This window comes from Cyanistes caeruleus, chromosome 3, assembly GCF_971803275.1.
Source record: "Cyanistes caeruleus chromosome 3, bCyaCae1.hap1.1, whole genome shotgun sequence".
Lineage (NCBI taxonomy): Eukaryota > Metazoa > Chordata > Aves > Passeriformes > Paridae > Cyanistes > Cyanistes caeruleus.
In genome coordinates this window covers 120,895,893-120,921,568 of record NC_141703.1, presented here as the reverse complement: position 1 = coordinate 120,921,568, position 25,676 = coordinate 120,895,893, and the positions used below count along the sequence as shown (strand labels likewise).

The 25,676-nt window shown below is 44.8% G+C and overlaps 2 protein-coding genes across 2 annotated transcripts in view; both read right to left on the bottom strand.

The window, feature by feature from the left end:
- Positions 1-13,277, bottom strand: part of LOC147654515 (uncharacterized) — a 15,630-nt gene extending 2,353 nt beyond the window's left edge. Inside the window, exons 1-4 of the mRNA XM_086883815.1 lie at positions 13,232-13,277; positions 2,991-3,999; positions 2,017-2,143; positions 407-532 (exon numbers count right to left, since the gene is read on the bottom strand). Of these exons, the coding sequence (XP_086739941.1) occupies positions 3,263-3,999; positions 13,232-13,277 (783 nt within the window). The 3' untranslated portion in view covers positions 407-532; positions 2,017-2,143; positions 2,991-3,262. The remainder of the gene's footprint in view (positions 1-406; positions 533-2,016; positions 2,144-2,990; positions 4,000-13,231) is intronic.
- Positions 10,100-25,676, bottom strand: LOC147654514 (uncharacterized). The gene is made up of 11 exons (XM_086883813.1): positions 25,668-25,676; positions 24,695-25,196; positions 23,302-23,402; positions 16,123-16,214; positions 13,653-15,220; positions 13,395-13,558; positions 13,232-13,311; positions 11,961-13,154; positions 11,703-11,866; positions 11,540-11,618; positions 10,100-11,462 (listed from the first exon to the last, which is right to left on the bottom strand). The coding sequence occupies exons 1-4, from the start codon at positions 25,674-25,676 to the stop codon at positions 16,125-16,127; spliced, it is 702 nt and encodes a 233-aa protein (XP_086739939.1). The 3' UTR covers positions 10,100-11,462; positions 11,540-11,618; positions 11,703-11,866; positions 11,961-13,154; positions 13,232-13,311; positions 13,395-13,558; positions 13,653-15,220; positions 16,123-16,124.

Genomic DNA, 25,676 nt, shown 5'->3' with positions numbered 1-25,676 from the left:
GTAGCAACATTTCGATCTCGGGTGGCCTCTGCCATGCAAGAGAAACTAGAGTGCCAAATCTTCCTAGGCAAGAATTCCTCTCCTTGACCAAATCAGCTCTCAACTGGCACGTGGCAGCTCAACTTTACACCCACACGTGGTGCTGAATACAAGAAGGAATTCCAGTTTCCTTCACTGAAATGAGGGCAACAAAGATCTGGCCCTCACAACCGGTCAGGCACACCTCGGCAGACTCTGTTAGCTCGTGTCAGGCAGGGAGAAGGTGCACGAGGAACGCGTGCGTGCGCCTCGACGCGAGCGGAAGCGTCGCTCACGTGTAACTTCCAACGTGCCCTGCAGCACACGGCCAGGAATGCACTAATGAAGTACTTGTTATGGGGAAGAAATAGACTGTTAAGGACTTTACCTTCATCTGAGTCCAGTCCTCCTTGTACTGAGTCCTTTCTGCCTCGTCTGTGGATTGAAGGTATTTCCTCCTAGACTCATCTCCCACCACGCGGAGGCCTGTAGCGAACGCCAGGCTCGGACGGGTCTGTCGGAATAGGAGCAGAGTCAGAGTCAGAAAGAGGAGCTAAAAATGAGCAGGTGCAGTCGGTTTCAGACACACAGCACTTCCAGGGTGCAGTTCCTTCTGGTACATCTATGCAGTACCCTAAGCAATGATTTCTAAACATTTATCCAAGCTTAAACAGCTTCTTCCTAATTATCGCCACCTTTATAACCAGCGCTCGCTTGCCCCTGCAATACACAGGCACAGGGAGGGAGCTGCAGTTATTTACACAACAGAACAAGTAACATACCAAATTAAACACCCAGCACTATACCTCACTTTTGGAAACAAAACCTGGGCAGACACTTTAGTGTGCAAAACCCCTGTAAGAATAAAACCTGCTCTAAATATCTTAGGCATCAAGCCACAGACACGCCTATGAAATTCAGTGCAGCAGTGACAAAAAAAAGGAATTATTTCCTTAACCTGTGAATAATCACCTCTAAGATTCTGTGATGCAGTTGCCACTGCACACAGCCACAAGCGGCCTTTTTATTAACAGGCAAAAGAACAAAGGAATCCCAGTTTATCCCTTCTGGTCTGCAAAGAAACAGAGACGGGAGAGATGCTTCTCAGAGGAACATGGTAAAAAGACACATGGTGTAGAATATGGAACAGCTGGTGGTTCAGCATCTCTTGCACTGCAAGATCCAGGGGATAGCTGATGATACCTTGGAGGCAGGAGTCACAAAAGCTGCCGGAGAAGGAAGACAAAGGAGCTCAACCCTATCTGCTCTTAAGTTTTAGCACTGTGACCTTTACCTTAACTTACAGTTAAGTGTTTCTGACAGTGTAAATCCCTTTTGTTTTGATTTTAACAGAGTGCAAGAATTCAGTGATGAAGTAACAGTGGCATACAGCCTTTCATTTCCCCTGGTCCTCTCACCCAGCAATGAGGTCTCACAACAACAATACAACAATAAATAGTTATAGAAGGTAACTCACTGCGCTGAAGAGTCCTTCAGAAGGATGGGAGCCACAACTGAGGCAGATCCTTGGACAGATAAGCCAGAGGTGCTTAGGCCTCGTGTTTCCCCCTTACCCCAGAACCAGCCCCAAAAGGGGAACACAAAGTTCACAGGCTTCTCTTTGAAATTAACGCCATATAAAGAACAAAACATCCTAAAAAAGCTACATGTCATACAAATAAACCAGCTACCTTCTCTATGCCTTGAATCTATTTTTTTTCCCCCCTGTGTTCCTCCTTTCCATCCTTCTGCGTAGCCTTGTAGCAGATAAATCTGTTCAATAAAGGGCCCAGCTGACTGTGAGCAGAAGGCAAAGCAGAGGATTTGTCAGCATGAAAACCCACACTGCAAAGATGAACGAGCATCAGGGGCAGTTAAAAATCTGCTAGAAATTAGTGCTAATGTCACACTACCCTCTCTTCCCTGTTTTCCATATCCAAAAGGAAAGGAAGTTGTGCATGAGCCAGAAAAGCTAAAAGGGTCGGGCAATGTGCTCACCTGCCATCCCACACAGCTGGGTGTGACTTAATGCACCAAACACAATGGAATTGTAGACAGCTGGGCAATAAACACCACGAAGCACACAGGTTTTCAGTGCTGTCAGCAGTTGCAAGGGGAGGATTGCCTCGGAGAAACATATCAAAACAATGAAAATTAAAAAAAACCAAATTAACATCTATTTCCACCACACATGTTTAAATTTATATACTATATTCATTTATATATGACAAGCAATATATAAAGTATCAAAAGATATTATTTTAACGTGTATACGTATGTTATTATATATTAAATATATTATATATATTTTAATGATATATATTCATTATGTATATAATACATATATAAAATAAATATATATAACATATATATTAAATATAAATCTGTTTGTATATATTGGCATTACTTCTATTTCTTTACTTTTCTGGTTGCACATACGTCTATATCTTTATATACTTAATATACATTTCTATGTTTTTATTTTTGTTGTATTTATTTAAAAGCCCCGAAGCTAACCTAATAAAAACCAAACAGTCCCTTTATCTTAAACGGTATTTAAAAATATTTTAATATATATTTTTTATCATATTTATATACCTTCTTGATATACAAAACACATAACATATCCTAAAAGATATCATATTGCCATCTATACGTACAGAAATCATATTATAGATTATAAATCAACATATATGTATATATTTCTATTACTTATTTTTACGCCTACATATATATATATTTTTTTCTCTATATATATTTTTACGCCTACATATATATATATCTTTTTCTCTATATATTTATAGATATATAGATTTATATATATTTTTCTTTATATATTCATTCTTTCAATATTTTATTTATTTGTATTTTTCCTATTTATCTAAAAGCCCTGCCTCTAACTAAATAAAAACCAAGCAGCCCCTTTTTCTTCAATATTTTTTAATATCTATTTTGATCATCTTTATACTTACAGGTATATACTCGGTTGATAACCTGCCCCAGCCCCGGCCCCCGCTCTCACCGTTCCGACACACAGAGCAGCCGCCTCCTTGGGCTGCTTCGGTGCCAGGGCCGGGGAGCGACCGTTTGGTTCCCGATGCCATTGGGGTTTCCGCCATTTCCCGTGGGGGGGCCGAGGGGGAGAGAACGGAGCGAGAGCAGCGGCGGCGAGGTACGGGTCGTCGCGAGTGCCAGAAGCCCCAGAACGCGGCCGCGGTAAGGACCCCGGCAGAGTGAGGCGTCTTCACCGCTGCCTGTCGGCGACCGACCTGCTGGCGCCCGGCCCCGGCGCCGCCGAGCGCACAGCCCGTGTCCGCACGGCCGGAAAAGCCGCGGAAAATTGCGCCGGAGCGGCGTCGGCGCCGGAGTGTTTGTCAGGCAGTCGAAAGCATGCACCCACCGCCCGGGGGTCCTTCCACTTTCCCGCCTTTTTGGCCGCCATCCTTGGGAGGTCAAGCCGGGCACGACCGGGCAGCCATGTTGTGCGTGGCGTGACGTCACTTCCGCCCTTCCGCGCCGCCATCTTTGTTGTGGCTGAAGCCACTTCCGGCTGTGCGGCCATCTTTGTTGAGGCAAGATTAAGGCCCCCGCTGCTCTCAACGCGTCTGTCTAACTTACTTGCCTGAACGAAAAACCTGCCGACGCCGACCGACTCCGAGCACTCCGCCCGATTGTCCGCCGCCTTTCCCGGGGCGAGGACGATGGCGGCGGGGCGCAGCGGCTCCGTAGCCGGGCGGCGGCCGCACCTGCGGCGGCAGGCATTGGAGTCAACGCCTCTGCCGGGGTCCTCCCGGCCGGCTCCGGAGTGGGGGGGGCCCGACGCGGCTCGGCTCGGTTCGGCTCTTTCCGTCCTGCTTCGGCTCGGCTCTTTCCGTCCCGCTTCGGCTCGGTTCGGCCCCGCCCGCTTCGGCTCGGCTCGGCCCTGCTCGGCCCCCGCTCGACCCGGCCCCGCCCGCCTCGGCGCACAGCTGCAGTACCGCTCTGTGCCCACAAGGCGGCAGCACTGCCGCACAGCTCAGCCCGGGGCGGGCGGGGGGGCGCCCCTGCACGTGCAGAGAAGCGAGGCAAGAAACCACGTGTGCAACCCTCTTCCAAAAACTCTTCTCCGAGGAACGCCCCAAAACCCACCCCCCATCGAAACTTAGCAAGCCCTGCCTCTAACCAAATAAAAAACAAAATACCCCTTCACTTAAATGTAATTAATATTTATTTCTATCAAATTGAGCTATATTTATACACATAGATATAATGCATAATCAATATAAAAATATATGAACGTCTATCCATATATTTTTCATATTGAATATTAATCTACTTGTCTAGTTTTAGATTACTTGGTGTTTTTTGCTTTTTATTTAAAATTACATATAGATATATCTCCCTATATTTATTCCTTTATTATAGACCTGTATATTTTCATTTCTATATTAATCATTTAAAAGCCCTGCCTCTAAACCTCTAACCAAATCAAAAACAATTAAACCCTTGTTTTAAATGTTTTTAATATCTATTTCTATTATACTGATTTTCTATATTTGTACGAACAGATATAATGCATAACAGATATTAAAGTACATTACCTATCTGTATATCTATCTGTATAGCTTTCATACTGATCATTAATTAACTTGTCCAGCTTTGGATTACTGGTATTTATTTCTTTTTTATGGCTCTATCTATCTATCTATCTATCTATCTATCTATCTATCTATCTATCTATCTATCTATCTCCCTATATTTATTTCTTTATTATAGATGTGTATATTTTCATTTCTATATTTCTATTTCTTTATTATAGATGTGTATATTTTCATTTCTATATTATTCACTTAAATGCCATGCCTGTAACCAAATAAAAACCAGTAATTCCCTTGATTGAAAGATTTAAAATACCTATTTCTATAATATTGATTTTCTTTATTTATACACACAGAGATAAAATGCACAACAGATATTAAAATACATTACCATCTATCCGTATATTTTTCATATTGAATATTAACCAGCTTGTCTAGATATAGATAATTGGTGTTTATTTCTTTTTTATGGCTCTATCTCTTTATCTCTCTCTCTCTCTCTCTCTTTCTCTCTATCTATCTATCTATCTATCTATCTCACTACATATATTTCTTTCTTATAGATGTGTATATTTTCATTTCTATATTATTCATTTAAATGCCATGCCTTTAATTAAATAAAAAAAGAAAAGCCCCTTGTTTAAAAAAATTAAAATATTTTTCTAAAATATTGATCTTCTATATTTATACACACAGATACAATGCATAACAGATATTAATGTACATTACCATCTATCTATATAGTTTTCATACTGATCATTAATTTACTTGTCCAGATTTGTATTACTGGTATTTATTTCTTCTTTTATGGCTCTATCTATCTATCTATCTATCTATCTATCTATCTATCTATCTATCTATCTATCTCCCTATCTATATATCTCCATATCTATCACCCTATATACATTTCTTTATTATAGATGTGTATATTTTGATTTCTATATTATTCATTTAAATGCCATGCCTCTATCCAAATAAAAAACAAAAAGCCCCTACATTTAAATATTTGTAATATTTATTTCTATCACATTGGTCTTCTTTATCTATACACATAGAAATCAGACATAATTGATATTAAAATATATTATATTAGCATCTATCCATATAGTTTTCATACTGAATATAAATCGACTTTTCTAGATTTAGATTATCTGTATTTACTTTTTTTTTATGGCTCTATCTCTCTCTATATATATCTCCCTATATCTATTTCTTTATTATAGATGTGTATATTTTCATTTCTATATTATTCACTTAAATGCCATGCCTGTAACCAAATAAAAACCAGTAAATCCCTTGATTGAAAGATTTATAATATCTCTTTCTATAATATTGATTTTCTTTATTTATACACACAGAGATATAATGCACAACAGATATTAAAATACATTACCATCTATCCGTATATTTTTCATATTGAATATTAACCAGCTTGTCTAGATATAGATAATTTGTGTTTATTTCTTTTCTATGGCTATATCTCTCTATCTTTCTGTCTCTTTCTCTATCTCTCTATCTATCTATCTATCTCTCTATCTATCTATCTATCTATCTATCTATCTATCTATCTATCTATCTCTCTATCTATCTATCTATCTATCTCCCAATCTTTCTCCCTATATTTATTTCTTTATTATAGATGTGTATATTTGCACTTCTATATTATTCATTTATATGCCATGCCCCTATCCAAATAAATAACAAAAGGACTCTACATTTAAATTTTTGTAATATTTATGTTTATCATATTGATCTTCTTTATCTATACAGAGATATCATACAGAACTGATATTAAAATATATTATATTAGCATCTATCCATATAGTTTTCATACTGAATATTAGTCTACTTGTCTAGACTTGGATTACTTGTATTTCTTTCTTTTTTATGGCTCTCTCTCTATATATAGATCTACCTAGCTTTCCCTATATTTATTTTTACATGTATACATTTATATATTTCTCTTTCTAATGTTCTGCTTTTTGAAATTTGCATTTCTTTCTCTTGGAAACTCTCCCAATTCTTTCAGCTAACAGGTCAGAATGACAAAAATATAAATCCCTACCAACCCCGAGCGCAGAACGCGCTCGTCTCTATGGACCTTAGGCCCAGAAATTTCTCTCGGTGCATTTTAATACCTCAGGGATGCACACATGTGTTTTATACACTCCCATTTTACAGGGAAGTAAGAGGTGGAAAGACAAAACCCACTTTCTTAACCCTAAGCCGTTCCTGACATAACAAAACCCTAACGACGGAGTGCACAGAGAGGGGGTTCCTTTCCAAGGGGATTTAGAGAGGTCAATTCCTGTCCCTTGCCAATACCTACCGTAAAAACCAGAACAACTCCACAGGTTTTTGGATTCTGCACCCAGCCCTCCCAGGGAATTTCCTGGCAGCTCGGGGTCCCCTCTGGGCAAGGGTACCCAGCACCAGCCCTCCCCATTCCCCGCTCACCTTGCTCCTCCAGCGCAGCGTGTCCCTCCCTCTGGTGGGGCCTCGGCGTGCCCCAAGGGACACGGGAGCCCCCCAGTCTCCATCCCGTCCCCCCCAGCCTTTGCTCTTCCCCCCCAAAGAAGGCACAGAACAACTCCAACTGCCCTGGACAGCAGCACCTTGCTTTATTGGAAGCCTTTCTAGGTCCAGACTACAGGGCTGGGGTGATGGTGCTGCCTTCTGCATGCCTTTCCTTTGTGGACGCAAAGCCCTGAAGCAACCGGGATCCTCCTGAGAGGGCCACTCCATTCCAGCAGCAGTGGAATGGTGGTGGTTGTGTTTTTCTGGTTCACATTTGGTGCTGTGCATTTATTTTTAGGTAACTATGGTGGTTCATGTGTATTTCTGGTTCGATATGGTGGTCTGCAGATGCATTTTGGGTTGAATATGGTGATGTGCATTTATTTGTGGTTAAAAATGGTTGTGCTCATGCATTTCTGGCCAAACGCGGTGCTGTACATTTGTGTGGTTTCCGGATGCTGTGCCACACGTGTTTTGGTGGGCTTGTGTGGTGTGGTTTATTTGGAGGGCTGTGTGGGTTGGTTAGTGGATGGTACAGCAGTGTGCATGTGCTGACGAGGTGTGGTGGATTTACATGGCTGCCGTGATGTATGTACTATCTATTGGAAATATTGGCAATATGATTTTGGTGAACATGGAGGGGTGTTGTTGTCATTGGTGACCTTGCAGTAGGGGATGAAGCAGCATATATAACATATAAGCATATATAACATCTATATATATCTTATTTAATATTAATCTACATGTCTATGTTTATATTACTTATATTTCTTTTTTATGTCTATATCTTAATGTATTTATTATAGATTTGTGCATTTTAATTTCTACATTATTTATTTAAAAGCTCTACCTCTAACCTAATAAACACCAAACAGCCCCTTTACCTGAAATGGTAATCAAACATTTTTTTAATGTCTATTTTTATCAAATATATATTTATATACTACATTGATATATGTATAATGCACAAGAGATATTTTTCCTGGTTTAGGGTAAATTTGGGAGAAAAGTTTTGAAAAGGGTTTTTAATAAAGAAAATTTAAGTGTTTTTTTTATTTTGTTTAATTGGTTTGGGAAAAGATTTCTTTGGAGGAAAATTGAAAAAAATGTTTATTTAATGAGTAAAGTATTTATAATTATAAACAAATGAATAATAAATAATAAAATTATTTGTTGTTTGAAGAGATGGTCAATTTAGAAAGTTCTTGTTGGGAAGTATAGTTTTCTTTGTTTAGTTATATATCAGTTTTTTTGGTGTTGCAAAGCGTTGAGGCCCAGACCCCCGAGGGCTGGATGTGTGAGTTTTTGGTGTTTGGGTTTTTAGTTTAGAGTACATTTGAATAGATTTAAGAGAAAGAAAAAAATATATATAGTTTGGAGAATTTTTTTGTTTTAGTTTGTTAAAAATTAATTCAAAGTAAGGGAGACTTTTGTTTTGTTGTACAGAATATCGTTAGGAGAAGGATGTGAGGGAATGAGTGTTGTTTTTGAAAATAACTTGTGTGGGGTGTTTTGTTTCTTTTGGAAATTAGTTATATATATAGACAGATAAGAGTAGAGATATTGAGTAAAAAGTGAGGTTTATACGTATTTTTTATTTAATGCTTAGATTTTTTTGAGGTATATAGTTTTTGAGGTATACATTGTGTTATTTTTTCATATTATTTATCATGTGTCATTTGGTTTTTGAGTTAAGACAATTTTACGGATTTTTTTCTATTTAACCTGGAATTGATTTTAATTGCTTTTTTAAATACATTTTTTTATTTGTTACTGGGATTTTGGTTTTGTTAATGATATGTCAGGGTTTAGATTGGGTAGGGTTAGTTTGCTTGGTGGAGTTTGGGGTGTTAATGAATTAGGTGGCTTTTGCTAGATGTTTTTTAATATTTGAAAGACTTTTTTATTTAATGTTTTTAAAATGGTTTTTAATAGTTTTGTTGGGTTGTTTTTTTGTACTTGGTGCATGGTAGGGGATATGGTATATTTACTGAATATTATGTTTTTTAGTTGAGGTGTTGATAAGGTTGTTTTTGAAATGAGTTTTATGGTTTGATTTAATTTTTTAGGGGCATTATGTTTTTAAAGGGCTTGTTTTTTAAGGTTAAGGATGATGTTTTGAGTAGCAGTGTGAGGTATAGGGTAGTTTTTTATTTATTGATGTATTTTTATTATTGTGAGTATGTAGTGCTTATGTATGTTTGGGGTACAGTAATGTAGCTAATTTGTTAGGTTTCTTATATTTCTATTTGGATTATTGTTTCTTAGAGGGGGTTCATTTGTTTGATTGTAGTATGTTTTAAACTCATGGCTAATGTGAAAAATATTGTTTATGGTTAAATTTATTTTTTGGTTTTGTGTTTATTTGGAGATAGTATTTTTATTTTGATGATTCAAGGTATTATGAGATTATTGAGTTAGGAACAATTTGGTTTTGTTTGGTTAATTGCAGTTTATTTTTGATCTTTTCTTTTTGTAGTTTCATGTACCTGTTTATTGCCTTGGTGGTTTTTATTAGTTGTATTTTTTGAGATATGAATATATATATGATGGATATGAATATATTATATGATGGATTTTTACAGTTAGTTTGTTTTTGTAGTGATTTCTTATTTTTTAGTAGTTTAATTTTTTTTATTGTTAATGTTAATCTTTAGTTATTTTTCTAGAGCATTGATTATTATTTATGAATTAGAAGGTAGAGATGTGGTTAGGTTGTTTTTAGTAATGCTTAGGGCTCATTGAATGGTTTTCAGTTTAGTAAGCTGTTGAGGTTTTTTTAAGCAGATTGGGTTGTGTTAGGTTTTATATAGCTTTTTGTGTTTTGTTTTACTTTTATGATGGGGTATGAATTATTAGTAAAAAGAGTGTAGTGGGGTTTTTTTGCTCCTCCTCTAATAAACAGGGTATAATTACTAATACACTTTTAAAACATGTTACTGGGATTGGGATGTAGGGTAGGCCAAAGAAAAAATAAACTAAAGCTATTTGGTACAAATTTCAGTACTTTTATAAAGTTTTTATCCATCATTATTACTGACCTTAGCATAACAGCTATAGTAATCTGTTCTCTTTTACTGTGAAAGTTATGTAGTAGGGACAGTATTGGAGTTATTTTTGGATAAGAAAATAAACTTAGGGACAAGAAAGGCATTAAAACCTCCAAAAAGCTCAGAGACTAGAACAACATAAAGGCCTCCACCCTGAGAGACATGAACTTAAGTAACACCATTACAAAGTCCTTTATCCCAGCACACAGTAAGCACCAATACAATATAATCAGCATGGGTTTTCCTTACTCTTCTGAACCCCACATTCGGCAGCAAATAATAAAATGCTTAGGAAGCTAAGACACAACTCAAAGCACTGCAGGATAACTTCACAGATGCAGACATCTTGTGTTGATCTAGGAAAAGCCTCTAGATTCCAAAGTAAAACCTATGTCACAAATTTCAAATTACAGGGGCCTGGGACTTGGCCTTTTACACCTACAGCCAGGCTGGGCAGCAGGGCAGAGCAGCTCCGGGGCAACTACACCCAGACACCCGTGACACACCAGACAACAGACGAGGGGACACAATGGGGAGACAAAACTCTGGGCCACAAGGACGGCCGCAAGGACTGAGAGAATGCGGAACGAGATGAGCCGGGTGAGAATGAAGGCGAGCTGATGAAGCTCACAGAACCCGGGAGGAAGAAGATGCTGATGGAACAATTAACTCCAGGAACTGCCAAGACAGATGCTCAAGAACCTGAGGGCCGCAGTCCCCTACCTATCTTTGCGTTTCTTCAAGTCCTAAGCCGCAACAATGGATCCTCGCGGCGCACGGCTGTTGACACAGCTCGGAAGAAGACATCTACAAGACATCCGATCGGATGTTTTTCAAAAGAGACGCGATTCCAAGGCCTCTGAGAGCAGCCGAGCCAAGGAGCCCAGAGATCGCAGATGCTATAAGTGACGCTGGGGTTTCTGGTAAGCCCCCAGAAGGGATAAGGGAAGGCACATACAACACAGGAGGCACAAAAGACACAGAAGGCACGATGGACGAGTGACACGCCACGCCCCGAGGCTGCTCTGTCCTGCACACCTCAGCACTGTGAACAAAAGTGAGGCTCTCCCACCGTGCGGCCTAAGGGGCCACAGCCTGGACCTCCCCGTCCCCAAAGCTGACTCAAATATCCCAGGTCACAAGTCCCGACCCGGCACCCCACTTTCATCCCCTCTGCGGGTCGTAGCCTTCGACTCAGCTCTCGGATGCCCGCTGGGGAGGATCCACACGGAGAGCCAAGGAAGGCCACCTGGCTATCCGGGAAGTTCCTGCCATCGCCAGGCTGTCGTCTCTCCGTCAGCTACAAAAAATAAAACAGAAAATCAGCAGCTGATCTTTGCAGGGCGTCGGCCAAAACCCGACAATTCCGCTACTCACGGTCTCCTGCGAACGGCCGTGTCCTGAGGCCGCACAATACGGCCACGCCGGGACCAGGCAGCGTCGTCGCAGGGCACGCCTGAGTTAAGAGAAGAAAAAGTGATGAGGCATTGCTGAGACTTGAACAGGCCCTCGCTCCTCCCCCCCGACATCCCCAACTCACGGGAAGCCCTCGGCCCCTTCCTGAAGGCCAGCCACAAGGCCCCTTTACGTGGAAAAGGCTCCGTCACGCGGTCCCTGTGACGCTTCCGCAGGGCTCACGGGAGCGGCGAAGCAGGCGTGCCGGCCGGCTGGCGACGGGGTCTCGACGAAACGCGACTGGACCGCCTAAAGCACGCAAACAAGAAGGGACGCTTGGCGTTGCACCAGAAACTGAAAGCCCAGCGATAACAACAGCCTCCCTCCACCGGTCAACGCTCACCTTGCCCGCTTCACCTTGACTGCTGCTAGATGGCTCTATTTCCTAAAAATAAAGACAAAGAGGAGACCTGTAACACAGGGACCGGTTCCAGTTGCCCTGCAAAGACAAACACTGACTTACCTTCTCGGGGGAACCCCCTTACCCTGGATGGGGCGCTCTGCCACTGATTTCATCCATCCGCATCTGAAAGAGAGCTGAGACAAAAGTCAAAGTGCTGCAGGGTAACTTCACAGCTCCAGACATCTTGGTTGATCGAGGAATATGTTCTAGACCCCAACTACACCCTACATCACAAAGTTCAAATTACAGGGGCCTGGGACTTGGCCTTGTACACCTACAGCCAGGCTGGGCAGCAGGGCAGAGCAGCTCCGGGACAACTACACCCAGACACCCGTGACACACCAGACAACAGACGAGGGGACACAATGGGGAGACAAAACTCTGGGCCACAAGGACGGCCGCAAGGACTGAGAGAATGCGGAACGAGATGAGCCGGGTGAGAATGAAGGCGAGCTGATGAAGCTCACAGAACCCGGGAGGAAGAAGATGCTGATGGAACAATTAACTCCAGGAACTGCCAAGACAGATGCTCAAGAACCTGAGGGCCGCAGTCCCCTACCTATCCTTGCGTTTCTTCAAGTCCTAAGCCGCAACAATGGATCCTCGCGGCGCACGGCTGTTGACACAGCTCGGAAGAAGACATCTACAAGACATCCGATCGGATGTTTTTCAAAAGAGACGCGATTCCAAGGCCTCTGAGAGCAGCCGAGCCGAGGAGCCCAGAGATTGGAGATGTTAAGAACGGCGTCAGGGTTTCTGGTAAGCCCCCAGAAGGGATAAGGGAAGGCACATACAACACGAGAGGCACAAAAGACACAGAAGGCACGACGGACAAGTGAAACGACGCACCCCGAGGCTGCTCTGTCCTGCACACCTCAGCACTGTGAACAAAAGTGAGGCTCTCCCACCGTGCGGCCTAAGGGGCCACAGCCTGGACCTCCCCGTCCCCAAAGCTGACTCAAATATCCCGGGTCACGAGTCCCGACGAGTCCCAACTTTCATCCACTCTGCGGATCTCAGTCATCGACTATGCTCTCGAATGCCCGGTGGGAAGGATCCATGTGGAGCGCCAAGGAAGGCCGCCTCGCCATCCAGAAAGTTCCTGCCATCTCCAGGATATCATCTCCAGGTCAGCTACAAAAAATAAAACAGAAAATCAGCAGCTGATCTGTGCAGGGCGTCGGCCAAAACCCGACAATTCCGCTACTCACGGTCTCCTATGAATGGCTGTGTCCTGAGGCCACATGCTACGGACATGCCGGGTGCCGGACGCCATCAGCACAGGGCACGCCTGAGTTAAGAGAAGAAAAAGTGATGCGGCGTTGCTGAGACTTGAACAGGCCCTCGCTCCTCCCCCCGACATCCCCAACTCACGGGAAGCCCTCGGCCCCTTCCTGAAGGCCAGCCACAAGGCCCCTTTACGTGGAAAAGGCTCCGTCACGCGGTCCCTGTGACGCTTCCGCAGGGCTCACGGGAGCGGCGAAGCAGGCGTGCCGGCCGGCTGGCGACGGGGTCTCGACGAAACGCGACTGGACCGCCTAAAGCACGCAAACAAGGAGGGACGCTTGGCGTTGCACCAGAAACTGAGAGCCCAGCGATAACAACAGCCTCCCTCCACCGGTCAACGCTCACCTTGCCCGCTTCACCTTGACTGCTGCTAGATGGCTCTATTTCCTAAAAATAAAGACAAAGAGGAGACCTGTAACACAGGGACCGGTTCCAGTTGCCCTGCAAAGACAAACACTGACTTACCTTCTCGGGGGAACCCCCTTACCCTGGATGGGGCGCTCTGCCACTGATTTCATCCATCCGCATCTGAAAGAGAGCTGAGACAAAAGTCAAAGTGCTGCAGGGTAACTTCACAGCTCCAGACATCTTGTGTTGATCGAGGAATATGTTCTAGACCCCAACTACACCCTACATCACAAAGTTCAAATTACAGGGGCCTGGGACTTGGCCTTGTACACCTACAGCCAGGCTGGGCAGCAGGGCAGAGCAGCTCCGGGACAACTACACCCAGACACCCGTGACACACCAGACACCCGACGAGGGGACACAATGGGGAAACAAAACTCTGGGCCACAAGGACGGCCGCAAGGACTGAGAGAATGCGGAACGAGATGAGCCGGGTGAGAATGAAGGCGAGCTGATGAAGCTCACAGAACCCGGGAGGAAGAAGATGCTGATGGAATGGCAAACTCCAGGAACCGCCAAGACGGAGGCCCAAGAATCTTATGGCCGCAGTCCCCTACCTATCTTTGCGTTTCTTCAAGTCCTAAGCCGCAACAATGGATCCTCGCGGCGCACGGCTGTTGACACAGCTCGGAACAAGAGGTCTAAAAGACATCCGATCGGATGCTTTTCAAAAGAGACGCGATTCCAAGGCCTCTGAGAGCAGCCGAGCCGAGGAGCCCAGAGATTGGAGATGCTATAAGTGATGCTGGGGTTTCTGGTAAGCCCCCAGAAGAGATAGGGCAAGGCACGTACAACACAAGAGGCACAAAAGACACAGAAGGCACGACGGACAAGTGACACGCCACGCCCCGAGGCTGCTCTGTCCTGCACACCTCAGCACTGTGAACAAAAGTGAGGCTCTCCCACCGTGTGGCCTAAGGGGCCACAGCCTGGACCTCCCCGTCCCCAAAGCTGACTCAAAAATCCCAGGTCACGAGCCCCGACCCGGCACCCCGCTTTCATCCCCCCTCTGCGGGTGGTAGCCTTCGACTCAGCTCTCGGATGCTTGGTGGGGTGGATCCACATGGGGCGTGAAGGAAGGCCTCCTCGCCATCTGGGAAGCTCCTGCCATTGCCAGGATGTCGTCTCCTGGTCAGCTACAACCAAGAAGACCAAATATCAATGCAGGATCTTAGTGGCACATCTGTGAAAACCCAGCACTTACCTTCTCTAGAGAATGCCCAGGTTCATGGGCTGCACACTTCACCCCACAGGGAGGCAGAGGCTTGCTTCACAGCAGTATTGGCTGACAGCCAAATGACCACCACCTCAAGGAGGGGAGGAAGACTCTCCAGTCAGTGAGGGCCAGGGAGCCCAGGGTACCCCAAGGATAGAAACCCCAGCTTATACGACAGCAGTAGGCCCGAGCACTCACTATCGCTTCCTGGCTGGCCCTAGCACCAGGGGTACTGCCTGCACCTCTCGGGGGTTCTGGCACTCTGCTGCTTTCGGGTTCCTGCCTGCAGCTGTCTCAAGGAAACGGGAGCGCTGTTAGGGCTGCTGTTTAGGGTTTGAATAGTCCTGTACTCTACCTTATATCCCAACCTATACCCCTTTTATTTTCTCTGTTTGTCTCCAGCCCTCGAGCCCTTGACCTCTGAAGCCCTCCCTCAGCCTCTCCGTGTCACTGCCAAGCTGCCCCGCTGAACCCTACAAACTTACAACCCTACGCTTGCAACCGGGGATGCTCCTTATCCATAGGCCCCAAGAGATGTCCCTTAGCCCGGACCAGGCAATCCACAGTTGCTCCCTACCCTACCTAAGTTTGGCCCTGAGACAGGGCAGAGGCTGACAGAGCCGAACTCTTTGCGGAGGCCAGGCACGAAGCCTTACCAACCGCCGCCTCGAGGAGGGGTGGGAGCAATCCCCGGCTGCGGAGGGACAGAGAGCCCAGGGTGGGGCGGGGCGGGAAACCCCCTGTTTCCCCAACCCTGCGGATCGTCCCCCCACTATCTCTTCCTGGCTGGCCCTAGCACCAGGGAACTGCCTGCACCTCTCGTGGGTTCTGGCACTCTGCTGCTTTAGGGTTCCTGCCTGCAGCTGTCTCAAGGAAACGGGAGCGCTGTGAGGGCTGCTGTTTAGGGTTTGGGGTGGGGTACACCTGAACTCCACCTTACCTATACCACTTCTTTTCACTGTTCACTCAGCCTTTTTATTTTTGGAATTCTTGTGACAGATTGAGGGCACCAGGGAGGGACTGTCAAGATTAAATCAAAAGGGGAAAGGTCACCCCTGCAACTCCACACTGGCTCAGCTGTTCAGGTGCTGCTTCCTGGCAAAAAGCTTTGTCCATCACCACCTCCTTTAAGCAGTGCTCCACGTCCAGTTGCATCCACGTGCTCCCCCAGACCCTATGAGATGCTCTCACCGTCACTCCATCAGATGCCACTGGGAGCCCACCAGAAACTCCTCTCCTTCAGCAGTTCCATGCCAAAGTTGATTTGCCACTCGTATTTGGCCCTGTAATAACAGCAAAATCATTGCCCTCTGTCAGGCACATGTTGTTAGACACAGGTTTTTCCATAGCCATCTTTTCAAGAACGAAGTGCCATCCCTGCTTGATTGCTAAATCAACAGTAAATTCTGGAAAACCTAAATGAGAAAAAGAATCTAAAAGACTGACGAGTTAATATGGGAATCTTTATGTGATTAAACTAGTATGTTTTGAAATAAAGTAAATTCTTCCGGGTGTACTGCAAAAATCCAATTCCTAAAAAAAAAAACAAAAACAAAAAAACAAACAGCATCAAATTCCCACCCATATGATCAATAGAACCAGCCAAGGGAAAAAAATCTTAACCTAGAAAAAATCCAAACCACCTCAAAAAGATTCAACACTGAAACACAATGCATCCTAACACTTCAACTAACAATACTAAAATAAATTTTAAAAACAAGTATTCCCTCTATCCACACCACCAATACCACATAAAACAAATAAAGCAGTCTCATCACAGCACCCCCAAATCAAAAACCTAAATTGCACTAAAATCTTTAAAATAATCACAAATTAACCCCAAAATAAAGTTTAATCTCACTAACAAAAAAAAACCCAAAACAGGTAACAAACAAAAGCCACGCCATACAACCACCAGCAAAAACAGATGCTATGCTCTTTCACTAACAGTTCTTATCACATCAGCAAAGTTAAACATAAATAAAAAGCAACCCTATTGAACTCCACACATCACACTGAAAGGAATGATGAGCTTGTCTTTACAAACAAGCTGTGGGTCAGTTGATAAGATGTAGCTATCAGTGACAGACGACAGAAACAATGGGATGAATTCCAGTAGAAGATCAAAGAGGCACTGAAAGAACACTATGAGTTCCATAAAAGTTAAGAAGGGATTATGCATTGGGGGTGGAGGGGGAAAAGGTACCCCAGGTGTCAGGCGTTCCGGGCAGTCTGTACCTGTCAAGTACCTCAGCCTATGGGGAAAGGGAGAAGGGACAAGCGGCCGGGAATTAGGATAAAAAAGGAGGCTGTGCCCTCCAAAAATTTGAGAAACCCCAGGGGAATGCCCCATGGCCTCTCCCTTTATTTGAATAAAGTAAAAGGACTCCTCTGTCTCCTTTTTGGATATAAACCTCTGGTGTTCGTGGAGTAATTTTCCTGACAACACCAACTATTAAAAAAAAAAATCAAACCAAGTCACTGAACTCAAAGCCATTCAACTAACCCTAGACATCAGTAAAAAAACCCCAAAGCTCTACATTTATAGTAATACCTGAATAATTACCAAGACTCTATAAAAAATTTTAATAACTAATTAAAAACAAAAAACCAACCTAAACTACAACAAGTTAAAAAACACCACCCCCAAAAATATACCTATAAAAAGCCACCATATAAATGCCTGTGTCCCCAGAAATGAAGCTAATAAGAAACACCACAACAGAAAGGAATCCAAACTTATCATCAACACCTAAACTAAAAAACACAACATTAAATAAATAGAACATATACATTATTATACACCAACTACAAACCAAAAAAAAGATACAATCAATTACTAAAAATCACCTTAAAACCACTCAAAAAACTGCCAAAAATTAAAAACTGCATCTAACAAAAGCCACCTAATTAACACCCAAAACTCAGCTAACCAAACAAACCCTACCCAATCTGAACCCGTACATACAATAAACAAAACCAAATAATACATATCAAAATCTATTTTAATTGGTTCTACCTAAAATACAAACCAACCCATTCATAAAAATCATCTTTATTCAAAAACCAAATTTCACGTAGTGAACACAAAAAAATGAAACAACACACTATGTGCCACCACAAAAACTAATATTGAATAAAAACCACATAAATAACTCTGCTTACTCGATATTACTACCACTATTTATATTTACCTGTATCTCTATAAAAGTATATCTAAAAGTAAAAAATAATTTGACCATTAAGCCAAAGATATACAATAAAAATCAAGATGTCCTAAAATTACATTATATTATATCCCCACCATCTGCTTTATGCTTAAGCAAATTCTGTAACTTCAAAACTAACAAAGAAAAAAAAAACTTTTAACGTACAATCTGTATACAATACTAATGCAGTCTACCCCAAATTCTCTCTCAGCTCTATTGTTTAACCGAGACAACAAAAAATCCATTTTGTACTTTTTTGAAAATAACTTCTCATAGAGAGGAATGACGGGTTTGTCTTTACAAACAAGCTGTGGGTCTGCTGATAAGATGCAGCTATCAGTGAGAGACAACAGAAACAATGGGATGGATTCCACTAAAAGATCAAAGAGGCACTGAAAGAGTATCATGAATTCCACAAAAGCTAAGAATTAAGAAGGGATTATGCGTGGTGGGGGGAAAGGTACCCCAGGTGTCAGGCATTCCGGGAAGCCTGTACCTCTCAAGTACCTCAGCCTATGGGGAAAGGGAGAAGGGACAAGCAGCCGGCCCTCCGAAAATTTGAGAAACCCCAGGGGAATGCCCCATGGCCTCTCCCTTTATTCGAATAAAGTAAAAGGACTCCTCTGTCTCCTTTTTGGACATAAACCTCTGGTGTTTGTGGATTAATTTTCCTGACATCATTGATTAGTGAATACAAAATAATTGCCAAAACCATAGTAACTTCTTCTAAAACTGTTCAACTTTACTCCAATCCCAAAACCCAAGCTACCACCAAAACACCCCACGGCTCAAAAAGACCCACGCCACATCCCAAACACACGTGAAAAAAACACAAAACCTTCTAAACCTCCTGATCTCTACTCCACAACAAATAAACTATCTAATGTTATTCATTCTTCTTCCTACGCCCTACTTATTAAAATAAACATTTTTTTCACTTTTCCTCAAAAAAAAATTTCCTTTAAAATCTATTAAAAAACTAACTGAAACCTGATTTCTATCAAGAAACACATTCATTTTAAAACATTTCCTCCCAATTGATCTCAGACCTTTCCAAGGCTTGGATCCTGTTCCAGTGCACCTGAACCAAATCAACCTGCTCTGGCTCTGGAAACATCAACACCAAACCCAGAGCACGAAGCCCCTCGCTGTCCCTACCCTGCTGTCCCCCGGCCCTGCTCTCTCGCATCCTACGCTGCAGAGCGCTGGGAGCCAGGTTCAGCCCCGAGAATTGTCACATCCATTCCCTCGGACATTCCAGCTTCCACGGGGATATTGCGGGGACCCCCTGCATTCCATTCCCCAGTACAGCACCAAGACAAAGTTCTCACTCGGCCCGCGTCTCCAGAAAATCGCGTGCAAGGCTTAAATAAACCCCGAGGCTTGAGAAATACAGTCTGCCCGAAAAGCCCAGCTCTGCATCCAGGGGAAATGAACATCACAAACAGATTCACGCACCCCAGATGCACGGGACGCTGCCAGCTCGGACCTGCAGTTAACTCGGCAATGGAAAAACCTGAGCTCGAAGCCCTCCTGCAAGGGTACAAAAGGTATTGGACACAGTTTCTAGAAGGCACCACATCGTTATTTAAAGGCACAGCTCGGCTAAAGAGCAATATCGACAAAGCCCCGAGACAAAAAGCCCGGCAGGTCGGGCTTTTCCCCCTCCCCTCCTCCCAGCGGCTTTTGCCAGCGCACTCGGAAGCTGACAAGCCACAAGTGTTCCCCAGTGGCCCCCGCCGGGACTCGCTCCCGGGCTGGCGCCGCTCCAGGTGCGGGGGGACCGGGGGAGCCACGCGAGCCCCGGCAGCGGCGGCACTCGGCACCCGGGGGCGGCCCCGCGCTCCCGGCCGGAAAGCGGCTCCTCCGGCGGGCGGGGGCAGCTCCGGCCCCGGGAGAGCCCGGCCCGCCCAGCGGCACCGGGACCGGCCCGAAGGGGCCCCAGCGGTGCCCGAGCCCCGCGCCCGGAGCGGACAGAGCAGCCGGGACAGACACAGCTCCGCGCCGCGGCTCCCGCCTGCCCGCCCGGCCTCAGCACGGCTCTGTCACTCCTCGGGGGCTGCCCAGCCGCCAAATTCCCCAGGGAATGCCAGAAGCGCTGCCGTGCAGGGCTGTAAGGGGTCAGAATCGCTCTCAAAAGCAGCGCCACGGCTCCATGTGACCCCTGCTGGAAAAGCCGGTGTTTCTGTCAATTGAACCCCGGAAACTGAGGCAACGGGGGGGGGGGGGGGGTGTTCGTGCCTTTTTAAACCAACACGATAGCAAATAAATGAGTGCTCCCCCCCTTCAATTTAATCCCCTAAAAGTAAAAAGTTGTTTTTCCCTTGATTGAAATCTCTCAAATGATAGGAAAAGGGGAACACTCAATCAGACCCTTAAAAAGTAGTGACTATAAGGCTTCCTTCTCAATTTAAACCTCAGGATGATGGAAAGTGGGGGGTTCCCCTCAAGTCAAACCCATAAAATAGCAACAATATTTCCCCCCTTCCATTTAAAATGGAACATGGGGATTCACTGTTCACTGATACCCCTAACACCCTGGAAAAGGCAGGTTTTCCTCCAATCAGCACCCTTTAAATCATAGGTGTGTTGTGAATTCATGTTGTAAATATTGGCTTTCCACAATTATTCTGATAAATATATTATATGCTTTCACTATATTCTTTTCTCTCTTAGCAAGTTATAGGCTTAGATAGGAATTCTGAATGGTAAGGATATGTCTCATCTGGAGAAGGCAAGATAACTCCAACAGGCAAGACAATGGGAGGATCAAGCTGTGGAAAACAGGCTGTTATCAGCAGCAGGAAATGGAGAGCAAACTGTTACCAAAAAGCCGGTACCAGGACGTTGGCAAGGGGGAAAGATATGAAGCCCATCTGCTCTCTGAGGAAGTATAAGGGGCCTGGACTCTTATCAACAAGTGACCATCTGCAGCAGAAAGGAAACCAAAAACTCCGAAATAATGCTGACCAGCTAGACCAGCAAAAATTATGCTGACCAACAGAAAATAAAATTGAAAAAAAATATGATCCAAGAAGGTGGAACCAGGGAGGGGACATGCTTGAATATGCATTAACCTCTCGCAGCAAGGATGGGATAAAAAGGACACTCCTGAGATACCAGGTGTGCTCTTGGCAGCGCGCCAAGGCACCCGGCCGTATCTCTTTGCTTTACTTTATGTCTCTTATTGTCTTTATTAAACATTTTTAAAATTTTACAGGAGTGAACTTCATTTTTCACAGGTGGACTCCCCCCCAGTGTAAAAATAGATAATAACAGGAGTTTCTTCCCTCAATTTATGCCCCCCTTTTGTCCTCATAATACCCATTTCTTCCGGGGGGAATTGGGGAGCAAACGGCAAAATGAAATCAAAAGGGAAAATCCCTTTTGCAAATCCCTGCGAACCCGCACAGGCTTACTTGGCTCAGATGCTGCTTTAAACAATGCTCCATGTCCAGGTGTATCCAGCTGTTCTCCCAGATCCTATGAGACACTCCCAGTATTATTCCATGAAATACCCCCCAGGAGCTCACCAAAAATCCCTCTGCTCCAACTGCTCCACACTCCATGCTCAAGCGAAGTGACAGAAACCCTCCCCCTAAAATAGCCCCGGGCAGGACCCACCCATTCTTTACCATAACTGCTCACACCTGGGGCTGCTCTGAGAGCTCATCAACCTCACAGTTCAGTTTGTGCTGTTGCCATCCTACGGGTGAGGGGAGGGGCAGAAGGGACTTGTCGCTCATTCCCTGGACAGGACATTGTCTGCACCTGACACACTGGGGCACCAGGCTTTCCTTGCTATGGATCAGGACACTTCTCCTCCTGGTGCCCAAGGCTGAAAATGGAATTCCACCTCCACAAGTCCATGTGTTTGAGTTTCACAATTCCCAATGTAATTCCCCATGGATCATAAGCCATCACCTCTAATTTTTCCTCTAGAATCACTGCTGATTTGCCTTTCTGTGGAAGTGCTTGACGCATGGATGCAGAGTTCAGGGGCTTGTTTATGGCTTATCCTGACGAGCACAAATGAAATCCAAACACCCAGAATTACAGGGAAATATGGATAAAGTTTATAAATACTCCTCTTCCCTGCAAATCCCTGGCAACCTCCCATTGACCTTTTACTCTTAACCTCTGAATTTTGACCTTTGACTCTTGACTTTAGCTCTCTGAAGTTTGATTCCCTGATAATTGACCTTGAACCACATAACCTTGGAAAATTAACCCATAACATTGCACCTGGGACCCTTTACTCTTGATCTTTGAACACTGACCATTCACATGTGACCCTTGAAGTTTGAATCCCTGACTTTCCAATTTAACCATTGACCCCTGACCTTTTGCACTTGACCTCAGCCCTTTGACCCTGCCCCAACATCAATATTACTGACCTACAGTGATTTCAGCATATGAATGCTACCACAGTTATCTCACCCAGCCGTGTCAATACCACTATCAGTCTCTATCCCAGCCCCAGTGATTATAGCTCCAGCCCTAGTGATCCCTTCCCTGCCCCAGTGATTTCAGCTCTTGGCCCACGAGCTTTATTTCACTGCAAGCTCTCTTCTTCCAGCTCCACATCCACTTCCTTTTCCCTCCGCTCTGCTAGGTGAAGCTGCTCCAGGTTGAGACAAAGGATTTTTGTTCTTGGTTCCAGCTCTGAGGTTTCACCTTAAGGCCGAGAAATGCCACTCCAACCCCATCCCAACCCCAAAGCAATCTTTACTGTATTTACAGCCTGCCCCGTTGTGTACCATTCTATGCTTGCTTCCCACATGTACAGTCACTATCCCCTCAGAACAGTGTTTGCAGCAGTCCCCATCCCAGCCCCAGTGACTTCAGCTTCAGTCCCACAAGCTTTATTTGACTGCCAGCTCTTGTGCTATCCTTCTGCCTCCTCATCTTCCCAGCAGTGCCACATCATGCTGCTTTCTGGCTCTCCAGGCAGGATCTCTGTTTTAGCTCTAGCTCTCTGTGGTTTGAGCTTAGCTCTTGAACCCACATTCCAGCCCCAACCTGACCATCCTTACTGGAGGAACAGCTCTGCAAGGCCCTATCCCCGCCCTTACACTGATTTCAGCTCCAGCCACGCAGTTCGCATCCCAGCTCCATATTCCTTATCCCAGCCCCACAACAGTTTTACCCTAAACCCTACCATGTTTCTGTCTGCTCCAGCTCTGCTTCCTGAGTTCCTGCTCCTCAGCTTCCCACTTCTGGTGGCTGAAAGTTGCTCCCGCTTCTCACTGCAACCCAGGGCTGTTGATCAGGCCACAAGTCAGTTATTACTATCACTTCAATGTCTCTAGATACTGTCCTACCCACCCTAATGGGAGCCCAACTTTGGGGACACTTGAGGCCTCTAGCCCAACAGGTACCTTCCCCCTCCCCCTGGGTCTCAGCCCAGCACTTGCCCAAAGGCCCCCCCTCACCCCCCCCAGGCATTACCAGGGGCTGGGAATAGCCATTGGGCCCCTGCTCCCCCATCCCAAAAGGTGCCCTTGGGCCCTCCCAGCCCCCAGACCCTCAGACTCTCCTTGGTACCAGCAGACAGGGGCTGCTAATCCCCCAGGCACCTCCTGCAGGCCCTGAGCTGCAGCTCCATCCCCTTCCCCCATGGCATTTATCCAGCTCCAGCCTCAGTATTTCCATTGCCCCACATTGGTTTAGGCATGATTCAAGTGCCAAGGTCTTTATTCCACACTCTGGGGCTTTATGTCTCCACTGGTCCCACAATGGGTGTTTCAGCCCCAGCCCCACAATCTCTACTGAATTAACATCAGCTATCCAGCAAAAAAGCCCCTAAAGTAATTAATTTTAAGAATTAATTAATAAATAACATTTAATTAATAATTAAATCATAAATAATAATGAACTAGTAAATAATCAATATTTTACTAATTAATAATTTATATTTATTTAATATTTAATTAATAATCAATAAATAATAACTAATAAATATTAGCTAACTAATAAATAATAAATATTTAATTAAATAATTATTAATAAATATTTATTATTTAATAGTATTAAATAATTAGTAAATAACAAACTAATAAATAATAAATATTGAATTAAATAATGATTAACAAATAGTATTTAATAATAGTAGATAATATTTAATCATTATTTATTAATACTTAGTTAAACTAATACATATAAGGATAACAATATATCTTGTTAAAAGTAATTATAATTAATAATAATTTTATTATTTTAATAAAACAAGCAAAACAAAGCAACGTAATAAAGAAAATCGTTATTATTTTAAATAAAATCAAACTAAAATAATAAAAACTAAAAAACCCAGCTTTATTCTCGATATTTTAAACATTATCTTCGATCCAGAAACTACAAAACAGATCCTCTCTGTCCCGCAGAAACAACAGCTCATCTCCCTGTGCCACTCCAGACCCCGCACCCGCCTCCGGCCGCCCGAAAAGCCCAGGACGTGGCAGAAAGAATTGGCCACGACCAGCCCCGCCGCCCCAGGACACCGCCGGCCCCCAGATGCTGGCCCCAGCAGACGCGGGCATGGCACCCGACCTCACCGGCGCTCCCCGGATCAGCGAGCGCAGGGCTCCCGTCCTGGCGCACCGGCGCTCCCTGGATCGCGCCCGCGCACCTCCCGCTACCGCCCGCCTCTCCACCGCTCGCCGCCGAACTAAGGCCCGCACCCCTCCAGCTCACACTATTTATAGCCCACACCGGCCAGCCCAGCCAATCACAGCCCGAGGCAGCGCCGGGCCCGCCAATCCCAGCCCGCCCGTTCCCGCCGCGCTCGTCTCCGCGACCCCCCGCTGTCCCCTCAGGCCTCGCTCCCGCGATCCCGCCCGCTCCCCCCCTTCTCCCCGTTTCTTTGGGCGAAGTTACGGCCGGGACCTGAACGGGGAGCCCCCGCCCACCCTTCCCGGGACCCAGCAGCACCTCTCGGGGCTGCGGCAGCTCGGCTCTGCCGGCTCCCAAAGCGACAGCGGCCGGAGCGGCACCCCAGCAAAACGGGGGAGCGGGAACGGGCCACGACTCAGCAGGCTGAGCTTGGCGAGACCGCTCCTGGATTCAAAGGGCGGCAGTGATTGGCCACCTAGAACCCTGACCTAGAACATGACCTAGAACCCTGACCTAGAACCATAACCTAGAACCCTGACCTAGAACCCTGACCTAGAACCATAATCTAGAACCCTGACCTAGAACATGACCTAGAACCCTGACCTAGAACCATAACCTAGAACCATAATCTAGAACCCTGACCTAGAACCATAATCTAGAACCCTGACCTAGAACCATAATCTAGAACCATGACCTAGAACCATAATCTAGAACCATGACCTAGAACCGTGACCTAGAACCATAATCTAGAACCCTGACCTAGAACCCTGACCTAGAACCCTGACCTAGAACCATAACCTAGACCCCTGACCTAGAACCATAATCTAGAACCATGACCTAGAACCCTGACCTAGAACTATGACCTAGAACCCTGACCTAGAACCCTGACCTAGAACCATAATCTAGAACCCTGACCAATAACAT

What these genes read in the sequence shown, in the direction of transcription:
- LOC147654514 (XM_086883813.1), bottom strand. An exon ending in CGCTGATCCGGGGAGCGCCG is followed by an intron (nt 23,403 to 24,694) that starts GTGAGGTCGGGT and finishes CCTGATCAACAG; the next exon opens with CCCTGGGTTGCAGTGAGAAG. An exon ending in CTGGAGCAGACAGAAACATG is followed by an intron (nt 16,215 to 23,301) that starts GTAGGGTTTAGG and finishes CTGTTATTACAG; the next exon opens with GGCCAAATACGAGTGGCAAA.